This window comes from Patagioenas fasciata, chromosome 5, assembly GCF_037038585.1.
Source record: "Patagioenas fasciata isolate bPatFas1 chromosome 5, bPatFas1.hap1, whole genome shotgun sequence".
Classification (NCBI taxonomy): Eukaryota; Metazoa; Chordata; class Aves; order Columbiformes; family Columbidae; genus Patagioenas; species Patagioenas fasciata.
Window position 1 is genome coordinate 70,533,997 of NC_092524.1, and position 15,643 is coordinate 70,549,639.

The 15,643-nt window shown below is 51.6% G+C and overlaps 1 protein-coding gene across 2 annotated transcripts in view; it reads right to left on the reverse strand.

Annotated features, from left to right (window-relative positions):
- TOGARAM1 (TOG array regulator of axonemal microtubules 1) overlaps nt 1–15,601 on the reverse strand; it is a 34,767-nt gene extending 19,166 nt beyond the window's left edge. Inside the window, exons 1-7 of one of the 2 annotated variants that reach the window (XM_065839548.2) lie at nt 14,145–15,601; nt 6,177–6,333; nt 4,776–4,907; nt 3,812–4,108; nt 3,103–3,356; nt 1,244–1,461; nt 58–158 (exon numbers count right to left, since the gene is read on the reverse strand). In XM_065839548.2, the coding sequence (XP_065695620.2) occupies nt 58–158; nt 1,244–1,461; nt 3,103–3,356; nt 3,812–4,108; nt 4,776–4,907; nt 6,177–6,333; nt 14,145–15,551 (2,566 nt within the window). In that variant the 5' untranslated portion in view covers nt 15,552–15,601. The remainder of the gene's footprint in view (nt 1–57; nt 159–1,243; nt 1,462–3,102; nt 3,357–3,811; nt 4,109–4,775; nt 4,908–6,176; nt 6,334–14,144) is intronic. The other variant, XM_065839549.2, reaches the window with a different exon arrangement.
- Nucleotides 15,602–15,643: the final 42 nt, after the last annotated feature.

Here is a 15,643-nt window from a genome sequence, read left to right on the forward strand (position 1 = left end):
TGACCATTCTGCTGCCTCAGTGAAGCAGGACATACCCTGAAGAGCACCGGGAAATACCTGTGCTGGAGCTGCATTCTGCCACCCGTGGGTCTCTGGTTCTTGTGGAAGATGTCCTTGCAGGCTGGGGTTTGCTGCCCAGTAGTGGAAAGGCGTCTGACCTGTTAAAACATACAACGAATTTTCATAGGAACAAAGCTATACCCTAGTCAGAGCCCATCTAAATCTCTGCAAGGGCATTTTACATTAACAATTGTCAGTAATAAAATGAAACAGTCCATGATTCACAGTAAGAAACATCTACATTGTCTTCCTCTTATGGCAAAAAAACCCAAACCATTTCTTCTTCAGTTTCCAGGCTATAATAAGCAAACTTGATCCTTCCTCTGAGCTCGTTCTTCTTCTTACTAATTTCTTTAGGCTGTGGTTCACACACCTTCTGTGGGAGGGTAAAGTCTTAATGCAGTGCGTGGTGCACCGGGTTCCTATGGCTGCACCAGGGATCTCTTTTGATTTCAAAGCCAGCACAAACTACAATAATATAATTAAGCAGCTACTGCATAGAGCAATCTACTTTTAGATAGGAAAACAACCACCAAGCCCTTAAGCAATCTGACAGAAAAGACGTCTGCCAGATTTCATGCCTGTTAAGGAGCAGGGGCAGAGGCTGGGTGGGAATTGCACTCCCGTGGAAGGAGCGGGGCAGAGGTTGCGTGGGAATTGCACTCCCGTGGAAGGAGCAGGGGCAGAGGCTGGGTGGGAGTTGCACTCACGTGGAAGGAGCAGGGGCAGAGGCTGGGTGGGAGTTGCACTCCCGTGGAAGGAGCAGGGGCAGAGGCTGGGTGGGAGTTGCACTCCCGTGGAAGGAGCAGGGGCAGAGGCTGGGTGGGAGTTGCACTCCCGTGGAAGGAGCAGGGGCAGAGGCTGGGTGGGAGTTGCACTCCCGTGGAAGGAGCAGGGGCAGAGGCTGGGTGGGAGCTGCACTCCCGTGGAAGGAGCAGGGGCAGAGGCTGGGTGGGAGCTGCACTCCCGTGGAAGGAGCAGGGGCAGAGGCTGGGTGGGAGTTGCACTCCCGTGGAAGGAGCAGGGGCAGAAGCTGGGTGGGAGCTGCACTCCCGTGGAAGGAGCAGGGGCAGAGGCTGGGTGGGAGCTGCACTCCCGTGGAAGGAGCAGGGGCAGAGGCTGGGTGGGAGCTGCACTCCCGTGGAAGGAGCAGGGGCAGAGGCTGGGTGGGAGTTGCACTCACGCGATTCTCCTCCCGCGGGGGCCCATGGGCTCGGGGGAGGCGGGCGAGCCCCGGCTGCAGACGCCGCTCTGGCTGCAGGAGGAGCCGCGGGACGGGCAGCCCGCCGACACCTCCGGTCTGACGGTGGAGTCGGGGCTCTCCAGATCGGAAACGCTGCTGCTCAGCTTCGCCCTCTTCTTCGCTGCGCTGTTCCGTACAGACCTGAGGGAGTTCTGCATCTAAATGGGGTTTGAAACAAAACGACAGGTTTTATTCACCGCATAGGAAAAACCTTTCTTAAGCAAAAGCAAATACATTTCTGAGCGTGCAGTTCAATTCACGGGAGCCAGCGCACATGACTCCATGTGGGTTATGCAGTATTATAATGATCCCTTCCCTTGCTTTACTTCACAAGAATAATTACCCTGCAGTTAAATGCAAATGCACAGTGACACTGTATCCTGGCTTCACTCTGCAAAACACAAGAACAGATTCCTGCAAAAATCCTTCAGCTGCTCTTATCTTTCTTAATAAACTAAAGGAGGGTTTGAGGGCTGGTAGTGCACACATCCGGGACCTCAGGCCTTCTGCAACGGAACCGCACAAAGCTGCAAAACATGCAGCAGTGGATCCTGAAAACGGTGCCCAGCAAGCAGAGCTCCTACCCAATCAGGCAGGAAAATCCATCACGACCAGAGCTTCGTGCTACTGCACAGCCTCTCCTCTTCTTGCTGAACACGTGAGAATTAAAACAAATCCTTCTGTCTGTTTCCCACCTCAAGTTCCGTTCAGCACTGACCGGAGGATGGAAGATGGAGAGAGTTGGGCAAAGCCACTCAGTGCAACAGCACCTGCTCTCAGACCCGCAGAGACCAGAGACGGGATTTCTGTGAACTGTGACAGAACTAAGGATGCGTTGCATGGGATCATGCGGGGAAGATCACACAAAATCCCATCGTACCTACGCTGCAATGGTTTTGATTTGTGCTGGTGAGGGTAGTGTGGATGCAGTTCCAACTTCCAACCGCCCCTGGAAATTATCCAGTGGTATTCAATATTTTCTGCTTGAGTGGCATGTACTGAATACACAGTTACCAGTGTGTTTCCAGGTCCAGGAGGGTGCTGAGCTGCCAAGGCCAATGCCCAACGTGCCTGTGTCACACGAACAGCCGCAGGGGACACCCCCTTCACCCAGCTTCACATCAGTTCTTGTTTCACCCCACGGAACAAGGACTGAATTCCAAGAGCTGGGTCACAGTGCGCGGGTATCAGGACTGCCCGCTGCAGCAAAGCCGGGATGCTGAGGAAACTCCTGGGCTGAGCCAAATTAACCTTCATCATGGAAGTTATTGGTTATTTAGGGCCCTTTGTTATAACTGAAGAAAGGATTATCACTTAAATCTGATGTGAAATTTAAAATTAGATCAATACAATGCAAACAGAAGCTGCGTAAAGGCCCAGAGTTCCGCCTTTGTACCACGGCAACTGAGAACATCACAACTTGAACTTGGAGGAAAACGTGGGAAATCACGATGCCCGGAACAAACTCGGGAAGTGTGATTCACCATCGGCTTTTCTGGCAGACACCCGAGGACTGGACACAAGAGGGAGGTTCTTCTCCATGAGAACAACCAAGCCATCGGGGGGTTCTCCAGCACTGGACACTGGGCCAGCTTGGCTAGACTGGGCTTTGCCAAGAAAGGCTGGACTAGGTGATCCTTGTGGTCCCTTCCAACCTGGGATTCTATGACCTCATTGAAATCTCCTGTACTGAAGACAGTGCCACAAAATTAAAGTCAGAAACATTATTTCCTGACGCTTGTTCAGAAAGATACAATACATGAACGGGGAGAAGTGCGTTATGTCCCATTTAAACCAACCTCTTCTTGGTCCACTTCCTCGTCATCGACGTTCAGCTCTGACAGATGCGCCGCAAGCTTCCCCTCCACGTCGCTCAGCCACACGTCCTCGCACTCCTCGCTCCTCCGCGTTGTGACCATGAGCTGCATCCTGTCGGGCAGGGGGCTGGCGAGGCGGGGGATGGGGGGCACGGGCCGGGCCCCACTCAGCCCGCGGCGCCCGAGCAGGCTGGGCCGCGGCTGCAGGGCGGAGCGCGCGTCCCGCGGGTCCTGCCCTGCGGAGCACAAACGGACCTCAGCCCTGCACTCACCACAACGAACCCCACCTCTCGTTTCTGTGTCACACCCGAAAACTCCTTTTACAAGGAGGTGAGAACTGGAAAACATGCTTAGGCACGCAATTTTAGTTCCTGTTATAAAGGTGTTTTGTTTGGCTGAGTAGGAGCAGATTTGAACAAAGCCTTTAAGAAAAGCAGAACTGGTGCAGATTGTCTCACATATTTAAAAGACGAAAGGAACAAAACACGCCAGTATTTGAATCCACTGAAATACAAAGACCTCCCTTTCTAAAAGAAGCCTCTGGTGATGTGGCGAGACTAGAGCAGCTATAAAACCCTCAGTTTCTAACAGAAATTCGGGCATTGCATAATTCCCCATTTACTTGCCACCGCTTGAAACCACCCACGATGCAAACCTGAAATCTGTTTTCCTCTCTTGACATCACTCCTACCTGTGCTGTCTGCTGGCTTTGGAGTGAGAAGGTGCTTGGGTGCGCTGGGCTTGGGCAGCCCCTCGAAGCTCTTGAGCGGCCAGGAGCTGGAGAAGCTCAGCCCGTTCTCGTGGGGCCCGTTTGGGGAGCGGGTGGGCGGGGAGAGGCGCCTGGGGCTGTGCCGGGGGGAGCGCAGGGCGCGGGACGGCAGCGTGAATGTGCCCTGGGTGGCGCCGGGACCCTGCAGGGACCCCGTGGGCTCCGCTTGATTGCAAACGTTTCTCTGGGACTTGCTGGAAAAACTTAGGCTGGCACAAACTGAGCAAAGAGAACGAAAACAGTATTTGCCGTAATTAGCCTCTTTGATGGCTCTTGCAATAGTGTACAATGAAATAATACAGCGTCTATAGATAGTCACAACCGAAGGTCAGCATCTTACCCAAGCAAACAGGCACATCAGCTAACTTTGTTTTTCAAATCGCATCGTTCCTCACTCAGCCAAACCCGCAGCCTGGTTTTGAACCCAGCAGCAGGAACCGGCTGGCACGGCAGCACCGCGGTACCCGTCTGCTAAGAGCTGCACACAGGGCCCAGAAATTACAGCAATGGCGTGAGAACAAAAAGCTTTCCGTGCACCAACACCGGGCCTGTGCCCCACACCTCGCGGGGACCCGAGAAGGACATTCACCATCTCGGGGGACAAGGCTCCGACCTGGCCCTTGCTGGTACCTGACTGGTGACGTTAACAGAACTCTCTCAATCAGTTTGTCAAAACCAGCTCAGGTTCTGTTACACAGCACAGAGTCAGATACAACCGTGTGGGCTGCAAACTCACGACTACAAACAGGAGGGAAGTACAGATCTGGCTGAACAGGGGCTGAACAACCTTTTAGTAATAGTTTTTATTTCTTAAGGCGGCATAGAAATAAAGAGGCATTTCCAAAGTAACATGCACTGGCTTATGACAGAGTTAGAATCCACCTACCTTTGTCCTGCTGACAGTTATTTAATCCTAAAAACTGTAAACTGTCCACACTACCGCTCCTCCTGCGTGTCTGTGAGTACCCGAGTGTTCCACATTTCCCCGAAACCTGTGGCTGATGGGAGCCCAGAGCACCTTCCGAAAGAAACACAGAAATAACTAGATAAATACTTCACATATGGTATTCGACAAAAAAATACACCATAATATTTAATAGTGAATTGAGACTCTTTATCTAACTTCCAGTGTCAGATAGAACTACTTTCAAAGTATTTCATTCAGGAGTTTCCAAGCAACCTCACAACACTGTTCATGGGCACAAGCTGCAAGAACGGCTGCTTGTTCTTCCAGGGCTTTTCTCCAACCGAGACCTGCAGGGGCCAAAACAAAAACCCAGAGCGGCTCTCTCATTTAAGATGTGACAACGAAGGGAAGACAAGGCCTTAGAGCCCCAGAACACAGCGAGTTCCTTCCGTGCAGTGAGGAACGCTGGCGCGTGTCGGCAAAGCCGAGAGCGGAGCCGCGGCGGGCAGGGACAAGTCAGGCCCGGGCCTGCCCGCTCTCTTCACGTGCCCTTCGGCTATTGAAACAAGTCCCTGAGTCTCACTGCCAGCGCAAATGAAGTGGAGCGCTACCCCTACGCTCTTCTATAGACGTGGTTTGCAAAAACATCAAAGCGTTTCTAACCTTTAAAACAACCTTCAGAGCTTACTCTTGGGACAGCTTTGCACCGCAGCTGTTTGCACAAAGCAAAAAGAGAAAATGTGCAAAGCTACAAGAGCCACACACTGATTGCTCTTCTGAACAGCCGACCCACAGAAACACGATCTTCCCAACACGCTGCCTGGTTTACAGCTTGGTGTTTCATACCCTGCCACCAATGCCGTGACAGCATCCCGTTTAGATACCAACTGCCATTGCAGCCAGCAATGTATTCCTGCTCTAAAGTCAGCACAATTCTGTGTCTCCTTTTCATTTAATGTACTGCTTTATCTGTATTTTACGGTGTGAAAGAACATGGTCTGAATTGCTCTGTTGCTGATCCTAACGCTGCAGAAGCAGCAGACAGCTCCGTATCTCAGGGATGTTCCAAGCCCTTTCCTCCAACACACTGGTCACATAACCGCACTATTTCTTTCTGGTCTCGCTGTCTGCAAAAAGAGCTGATCCATAAGCTCCCCTGGGTCTGTGTGAAATAATGAAAATGTGTGTGCACACAGCAAGACTGGCAAACAGCTTCTCCTGCACCCAGTAGCCAGCTCTTTGTGCTACAAGAAAATCAATAACAAAGCAAATAACCAAGAAATGATAAATTGTGTTCATGAAGCTACGAATTTACACTCGGGTTCTTCTCAAAGCGTTTTGCAAACAGCAGATGAAAGGCTCTCCCGCGGTGTGACGTACCAGCGCAAACAGAGGGGTGCTCCCAGCTCAAACCCACGCAGTTCTGCAGTAAGCTCCTCGAAGCTCTTTTCCTGCTGCACGGGTTCTGGTCGCTGAGCGGGGCTCCTGGAGGCGGCCGCAGCTTCGCAGCGTGGAGGAAATCACTGCACGTGGAGACCTGCAGGGAACGGAGAGCGCAGAGAGTCAGGAGCGTGAAGCCAACGCACAGCCCTTCCGTACAAGCAGAGTTACCCGCCTCACCTTGCCATCCAGCACAGCCAAACCCGCCTTTCTTTGCAATAAACCTACACAAACCACTGCCAATACGTTCAAGACAACTGATAGAAAATAAAGGGTTTTTTTCCCTATCACTTAGACAACAAAAAGCAAGAGTGTGTCCGCGAGCCTTATCCCACCCACAGAACCAAGTGGGATTTGGCATTTCAGCATTATAAAGCATTTAAACTCATTTCCAGCTCTCACCCTAGTACAGGCTGACACTATTCACACTGAGGGAAAAGAAAAAGCAACAAAAATTCCATTAACACCTTGAATGATGCACATTAGGCCATGTAAACGTTTAAACAGTCAGTGGCTCCCCGAGGTGCGAAACAAACAGCTCCGGATTGAGTCTGGACGCTGTGTTTGGTAATGTCGGCGTCTTGTAACAAGAAAATCTGAATAACGTAAGTATTTAGCGAAGAAAAGATCATGCTGTAAATAAAGGTTTCTTGGTTTCTGATTGAAATAGCAAAATCAGTAATTTCAACCATTTCCAGGCTATTTTAACTCTGCTCTCCCCTTTCACAGACAAAGCTTCACACTGAGCCCAAAACAGAAGCCAGAACAGAAATGGAAATATTTATTCAGTACTGGAAAGAGCAGCATAAAGTCAAGCCTAAAACCCTCCTTTACTCAACAGAGCGCTTGTGCGAGCGGGGAGTTTGCATCTGACACATACACAGCACATTCACTGATAAACACGCACTTCTTAATTTCACTGCGCATCTCGGTTCAGCACAAAGACGGATTCTCAAACGGGGAACTTCACAGAAGCTGCTGCACCGTGACAGCGCAGCTCCACCAGTGCGATTCAGTTACCTCCTGCATTCCCCGCCTGGGGCGGGTGCAAACCGGGCACCCCAGCGGGACCCAGGGCTGCAACCGGACAGGGCACGGCGCCTGGAGTCCGGTCACTGCGGCACTTCCACTGCAGCCAAGTGCCCCGAGTTCGTATCTCGATGGGGTTTGATTCCATATCTCGGTGGGGACTGACTTCCTATCTATCTTGGTGGGGACTGACTTCCTATCTCGATGAGGATTGATTTAATGTTTGATATTTTCAAGGGGGATCACAAAACAAAGCGCGGACAGAACTCAAAACGTGAAGCAGCAGAGTCATGAGATGAGCAGCATGGCTATGAGCACGCTCTAATTGTTTTTAAATCATTATGACATTCTACTTGGTCAAATATCTTAAAAATAGAAATTTTTATGGCTATGGAACATAGACCAAAAACTTCGAGAGTTTCCACAAAAGCATCAGGTCCTTTCCAAATCAAGAAGATTTGTTTTTAACGGGAGACGGCAGCAGGAACCCAGCAGGAGTGAAAGGCTTCAGCAGATCGGACCTGCAAACAGTGAAGCTTTGCAAAGAATAAGAAACAAGTTCTGATCGCTGGATCTGCAGTGAGCACACTGAATTGAATGGGTAAGCAGCAGCGCTGTGCTGGCTTGTCATCGGCCGGGGACCCCGAGGACACCAGGTGTACCTCACAAAGGAGAAAAACGGGGTAAATTATTTGTTCCGCATTATTACAAGTTTGGATAAAAGCGGAGATGGGAGCTCGGCATTCCCGCTTCTGCGATCAACCAGCCAGCAAACACTGTATTCAATCCACACATCTTCCAGCCTGTGAATAAATGTTACTCGTACAAATTACCAACACCCCATCTTTCCATACAGACAAAACAATGTATGCAGAAGGAGCAAATTACACAATGCTGACACGACTGTACAGCTCTGCTCAGGTGTTCCAATCCTAGCCACAGCAACAAAAACCCATTTCTTTTATATGTATTCTTATCAGAGTAACTAGAGATTTGCTAAACACAGGCATGCAGGGTGACAGCAGACAAACCTAAAGCTGCCAAAGTAGATGGCAGATCCTGGCGAAGGCATTTCTCAAAAGGTTTCAGCTTCATTTAAATTCCACTGGTACCACCAGCACCGTACAAATACCTGAATCCACCCATGAGAACATTAACGGGGTTACCAAAGCACGGCCCCGCGAGCGGCCCATCGCTGACAGACGCTTGACATCGCCAGACGAAAGGTCCTGATCGAACCCCCGCAGCCACCAGCGCCACAGTCCCAGGGCCGAGACCAGCAACGGCACAAACACCGAATGGTGTCTCCCCAAAACACTCCCCAGCCCGCAAAAAACCACAGCTCCCAGCCCTGAGCCCGAGGCCCCAGCCCTTTAACCCTCCCGAGCACCACGAACACAAAGAGTTCCACGAAACTCATTTCACAGGGCACTTGAACACTCACTAAGGTCTTCATAACATCCAGCTATTAAGCCTTCTGGTTATCAGATGCGCATGTAAATGGAGAACAATAACACAGTGTAGTTATGTGAAAATGTGCGTAGTTTGTGAACACTTCATAGCATGGGTTCAAACTTCAGTAAAACGTTCAAATGCTCTTGCTCCCCCCCAAAAGAGCCCTGCTTTCAACAGCCAGCATGGGGCCCCTCAACATATGGGGAAAAACCATATTTAATAGTGAATTGAGACTTTATCTAACTTCCCAGGGGAGCACGGCAGGGCTGAGCGACCCCAGCACAGCTCGCTGGGGCTGGGCAGCCAGCCGGGTTCTCCATGGCTCAGCAGAGCAGGGGAGCTCGTAAGCTCTGCAGAAGTGGCACTGAGATTTTTAGGAAGAGCTTTTGTACCCCAAACTACAGATGGAGTTAGAGTTAAGCCATGAGCCTTCAGTCCCAGTACTTAAAACACTGAAGTACGCAACCCTGCACTTTACCCAGAGGATACTAATTGTCAGAAGTAAGACCCATGGATTAAACCAAGACCGGTGTTACAGTTTTGTTTAATGACCTTTTGGAGAGGTGAGTGCTGCACAACCCTGAGTGCCTGTCCAGGCAGAGCACCGCTGAACCCCAGCACCAGCACCGGGTCTCTGCCAGCAAACCCCGTGTCCGTGTGTCCGAGCCTGTGCCAGCCACAGCGCCGGGGCCAGGTGGCTCTGGGTGACCCAACGTCCCGCTGTGCCCACCACTGCTCCCACCACTGCTCCCCGGCTCCTGGAGAAGTGCTGGAGCTACCAGATTCCTGAGAAAGGCCCTGTGGTGTTTACCCATCAGTCGTGTTTCCTGCCATCACTACTGGGGAGAACACTCCTTTCTCATCGCAGAACAACGGCATCGCCTGGAAGGTGGGACGGGGGCAGCCCCAGCCCCTCTCGCTTTAGGGGTTCTCGCTAAGGGGCATTAGGCAGAGTTGGAGGGGGCAGCACGCGTGTCCCCGCGGGCACACAGGACATGTGGGGCTGTGCTGCCGGCCACCCCAACCCCGCAGCACGGCTGGCGACCCTGAGCTTACACACGGCTACGAAACACAGCCGCTCTCAAAGGACGCCAGGGACTGCAGGGAAAGGTGTCATCAACAGTCCCGTTTAACGGCGCTGACAGCAGCTGCCTTCAGACAGACCCCTGGAGGCAACGAACGTGCTTTATCGACGCTGTATTTTTAGCACACGTTAACTTACACATGTTTTACTTCATCTCTTATCTGATCAGGAAAGTCTAGACGTGGCCTTGGACAATCGCTCTGTAACGTGACCCTAAAAACACTAGTAGAAAAACAACTTCAAACATTAAGCTCATTTCATGCATTCTTTCAGGCTCAGAATTACTCCAAAAGTTAATTTTTAAGCAAATTCATTTCAAAGGAATGTCCAAATTAATTATTAATTTTTTACATTCATATAAACAAGTCCACTATCTGAATTTTATGCATGATATACCTTACTGGAAACAGCTGAGAGGAGATGCAGGGCTAGCTTGCTTTCTCCCCTTTACTTTGTTTGCTAAATGCCCCAAGAAAAAGAGCTTCATTTACACAGCTTACGGCAAACCCCTTCAGCTAATAAGGAATGTCTTCAAGTAGAGGAAACACCGTCCAGGTTTATTCATCCCAGTGTGCCTTCAGCAAAAACACCGGTCTCCTTGTATTGAAGGTACAAACACACCCCGGGATAAGAGCAGATAGAAAGATGTGCCCTGCGCCGGGGAACTTTACAGCCTCTGCAGACAGATGGACAGCGACAGAAGCGTGGACAGGGTAATGACAAAACCATCAGGATGTGCGGACAGGGTCACGATGCTGTCAGCCCACAGCGATCCAGTAAATACTTCAATACTTAGACCACTGCGTCGTTTCAACTCCCATTACAGTAAATGTGGGTCCAGCCAACAGGACTCAGTGAAGTGTTGAGAACAACCGGCCTCCTCCTGGGAGGTCCCTGGTGGCCCCCCCGACACAGACCGGCTCTCCATCCAGCAGGGGCTGCCCAGGCCATCACCACGGAGGACACGACACGGAACCCCTGCTCCTTTCTCCCTTCCACACGATGATGAGCAGCACCTTATCTTCTGATAAAACGCCCCCACGACACTTCTCTTTGTAAACAAGGCTGCTCCTTCCCTCACCGAGGGCAAAGCCACAGGAGCCACATTAGGTCGTGTTGTGTCTTTCACAGGAGCCCCGGCACAGCCAAACCGTTTTTACAGACGCTGCAGCAAAACCTGAGTGCCAGCACTATTTCTGAGTGACAAACAAGTGCCACCGGCATCAGTTAAACAACCGCTATCGCAGGGAGGTAGATGTACGATGGTTCAGCAGTGTGAGCAGACTCAACGGGGACTGTTCAGAGAGGTAAAGTCACTCCTTGAGCCAACTTACATTGCACTTAACGTGTTGTGAAAGAGCTCAGCAGGTGGGCAGCTGTGTAACCCACAGCAATTGTTAAACCCCGCTCCCAAAAGCCAGTTGCAGACTCATTGCAAAGCCTTACGTCTGCCAGCCGTACGCTCTTCAAAGAAACAGCTTGAATTTGCCCATGGACCCAACCACGTTTTTCAAACCCACTGAACACAAAATATCAGGTGCTGTGTCGTATCAGCGTTCAGACGAGTCTTCGTAACAACGGGAACAGCGCTCCTGACACTGTTCACAGCGTTCAGGTGAACCGATACCACTAAAGCAACCTGGTGAGAATGCAGGTGTAATTCGGTGCTGTGTTCATCCACATCCAAGTTAAAACGGGCAGCTTCCAAACCCTATCAAACGTGACATCACATTACTCCTGTCAGTACTTACCTGCACATAAACAAAAAGCTACGTGGAGTTAAACTGCAATGTGAAATGAATTCTGGAGGTTTCTGGTTATTTGGACATGTTTTGAGAGCGCAAAAGGAGCATTACATGTTTCCCTTGGCAGAGTGCAGCTTATGAAGTCTTCAAATTCTGACACCTCAAAGCTGCCTATCTGCTTTCTACCAACTTCAATATGCAAGAAAACAACGTAAAATGGAAGTGAGAGGCAAACACAGCGAGTCAGAAGGCAGAGGGAAGAGACAGAAGCAAAAGGAATCTCTAGGAGACACAGGTTGTGTCAGAAAAACAGTCATTAGTGCAAAAAATTTAGTTCTTATTGAAGAGGAATAAATACAGTACATGACAAACGGGATTTCCTCCCTGCAGAAGTATTTTCATTGCCACCTATGGTATAGTACATGGCAGCAGCAAAAGAAAAGCAAGAGTGGTTAATGTCACAGCCCGAGTCCCTGCAGAGCAGCAAGGAAAAGAGACTTGGGAATGGAACCTGCGCCGGTGGCCACAAACGGTTCTGCTCACAACACTGTTCCACCCAGAAAGGCTGGAATGGATTCTGTTCCAATTCTGCAAACACAGACAGCACAAAAATAACTTCCACATCTGTTCATGAGTAGGAACAAAGTTAAATATTCAGCATAATACACAGGGATGTAAAAATAAAGACGATCGGGAAAGGAAAACATCCATTTAAACTTGAAGTATTTGCATGATGTTATGGTAAAGTCTACCAAGGAGAAAAGAAGAAAACCTGTCATCCCACAGGGATTCAGGCACACAGGCACCTGGCAGCTGGGGTGGTTTGCATCCCAATATTACATGGGGGGATTTACACCCACGAAGTTCATGCTACACATGTGAAAATACACATACAAAACCACATTTATCAAGCATGTTCCTTAGTAAACCAAGTACCCCACTATCACTGACTCAAAGCCATGAACATGTAGCTATTTCCCCAGGTCAAATTTAACTCGAAGTTCACACCATTTCTAAGTGCACTTTACAGACGCAGTAAAACAGAAACTTGCTTCAGGAGTGGAAAATCCGGCCACTCTCCCAATTTACAGGAATAAATACAAACACATGCATAAAAAGATTTTAAAAAATAGTAATAATTTTTAAAAGGACAACTTCCACAGCACCTGTGACCTCCAGAAAGGGCTGGTTCCGGCAGAGGCCCATCCACCGTCCCGAGCACCAGCCGGTTTTGGGGTGTGCTGGTTGCTTTGTGCTTGCAGCAGCACAGAGCTCAGAGCTCAGCACAGCGTGCTGCAGAATGCTGCCAGTCCACTCTCATCGCCACGAGTTGTGTCAGCTAACAGCGAAAAGCTGGTTCAGTAAGAAAAACCTTCTTGCTCGAGAGGTGTTTGCTACACAACTGTTTGTCCACACCCTATCTGCTCTGTAGATAACCCAAGGGAGCTTGGTTGCCGGATCCATCAACTCAAAGATGCAGATCTCTTCAGGAGTCTGAGTGAAGCCAATACCTGCACCAACAAAGGGAACGAGCTTGTGTGTGTACAAGTATACACACAAACTTAAGGGTTTTACACTACACCACCATTAACTCATGTTTCTTTCCATTAGGACTTCATTAAAAACTGGTCGTCACAAAGCAGCACTGTTCATGACCTCATCCCATTCAGGAACAAGTTACTAAGAAACTAAGAAATAAATTCTGAATACTAAAAGGTGGCAGTGAGGAAGTCTGTTCTGAAAAGGTCCACTGCCTTCAACTCACTCACCGGAGATCAAGTTATGATAAATTTAAAACCTGCCCAGTTAAAGACAAAACAAGACCCACCAAAAACCACAACCACACAGGCAGCTGCACCCTCAGGTCTTAAACACATGGATGGTTTACAAAGTATGTGTCCCAGAACAGAACACTGACAGCATAAAAGGGACCTGAACACTTTCCCAAAGGTTCCTTCCCTTTGCAGCTGCCAACACGGTCAGGAAGTGGGAAAATCCAAACCCAGAACTGCTGTTTCCTACACTCTCCCAGTCAAATCAGACTGAGGAAGAAGAGCCACATAGACATTTGGCAAGCCCCAGGTTTTTCTACAGGTCAGCACGCTGCCAAGAAGTGCCAGCTCAGCCTTGCTCCAGAGCTCTGCCTTCCAGAGCTCTGCCCCCCCTGAACAGAACCAAACAGCTTTTGTGTTCAGGAAAATCCTCACGGTCCACCAGGTACACTCAAACACAACTGTACAACAGAAGCCCTTTTCCCACTTTTGCATGCATCCCCTGGAATTTGGCTAGCCATTGTCAGGGACAGGTCACTAGCGCCAGATGTGACAAGTGCCTCTTTGAGTCCAGGTAACCTAAAAATAGATTATTTTTCTTTACATATGTTGTCTGGTTCCTGTGGTGTTAAACCTGACATAAGGTGTCCTCAAATCTGCCTTCCCAGATTGACATACACATAAAGACCCTTGCACATAAAATACTAGCAGTATCAACCATACCTTGCAAATACCTGTAAGTTAATAAGCCTTTGGCACCTTTCAAATCTCTCTTTAGAGCATGCCTTAGAATAAACGAGCCCAGTGAGCTACAAATACCTACCTGCTCCACACTCCTTGTGAGAGGTACCTCGACTCCTGCTCCACCTTCCCCATCTCCAGCCTGCTCATTTTCCCAAGGCAGCTTGTTTTTTCCTTTACCCGCACTCAGGACTCTTCTTGGACTTATTCCCTCATCAGCATATGCACCGTGGGAGCTGGAGTTGGGCACAGCATTGTCCTGCACGCGGTACCCACAGTAACTGTGTGCGCTCTGAGTCCTGTTGCCCATCAACAACCAGTCTGTATCTGCCCCGGGGGGCAAACATGAGTCCCTGTTGCGACCAGACGATGGCAAGGGCAAGGCATACTCTACAAAGCCTTGGTCTACCAGCTTGGGCAAGGTCTTTCTGGCCAGCCTGGCCTGCACCGCGTGCATCACGCCATCCCCGTTCTCCTCAAGTTCCACAGCATCCACCGCCTTGAAGAGGAGGGCGGTTTTGCCCGGCCCCATGGAAGACGCCAGCACAGCGAATGCTTCCATGGCAGCGTGCCGGACCCTGCGCTTGCCGTCCAGCAGCGCTGGAGCCAGCCCAAACGCCAGCTTGGCCAAGTCCAGCTCCTCGCCCGGGTAGGTGAGGAGAGCCACGATGCAGATGTTGACCACCTCCTCGCGGACCTTGGAGTTCTTGTGCTGCAGGTACTCTTGCTGCAGCAGCAGGCGCAGCACGGGCTGCGGCCCCGCTGTCCGCATCAGCCGCAGGAGCAGGCGGTTGTACTCGCGCCGCACGGCCAGCTTGTTGTCTCCCAGCACTTTAGCAGCAGCCGACACCAGCGGTGTGAGGAAGGCCTGGACCCGGTCGCCCAGGCGCAGGGCCAGCAGGTGGATCACCTCCAGCGCCCCCAGCACCACCTTGAAGTTGGAGTCATCCAGGAGGGCGCAGAGGAGGCCGATGAGCCCCAAGAGGCCGGGGGCAGGTGCGGAGCCCACGGCGGCCTGGCTGGCGGCTCCGACCACCCTCTTCAGCTCCTCCACGGCCTGCGTGCGGCTGCGGTAGTCCTCCTGGTCCAGCAGGCGGGCGTGCAGCTCCGGCGGCAGCAGCCCGAACTTCAGGCCGGTGCCGCCGGGCTGGGCGGGGGGTGGCGCGTCCTCCCCGGGCGGCCGCGGGAAGGGCTCGGTGCCGGTCTCCTCCTCCTGCCGCTGCCAGGCCAGGCTGCGGGACAGCTCCCCGGGGCCGCGCCGGGCGGGGGGCGGCGTGAGGGCGCGCAGGGGGGCGGCGGGCGGGCGGACGGGGCGGCCGGGCAGGCGGCGCCGCCCGCGCGGGGCCGCTCCACACAGCGCCGGCCGCGGCCCCCACGGCAGCTCCGCGGCGGCGGTGTCTCCCTCCTGCCCCGCCGGCCGCTCGGGGCGCTGGGGAACGGGGCCGGGGCAGGGCGGGAGCCGCCGCTCGGGCCCCGCCGGGTGCTCCATGGCGCGGGGCGCAGCGCTGGAGCCGCGGCCATGGGCGGCCGGACCCGCCCCGGCAACGCCGCGCGCCACAACACCGCTGTCGCCAGGGGCCG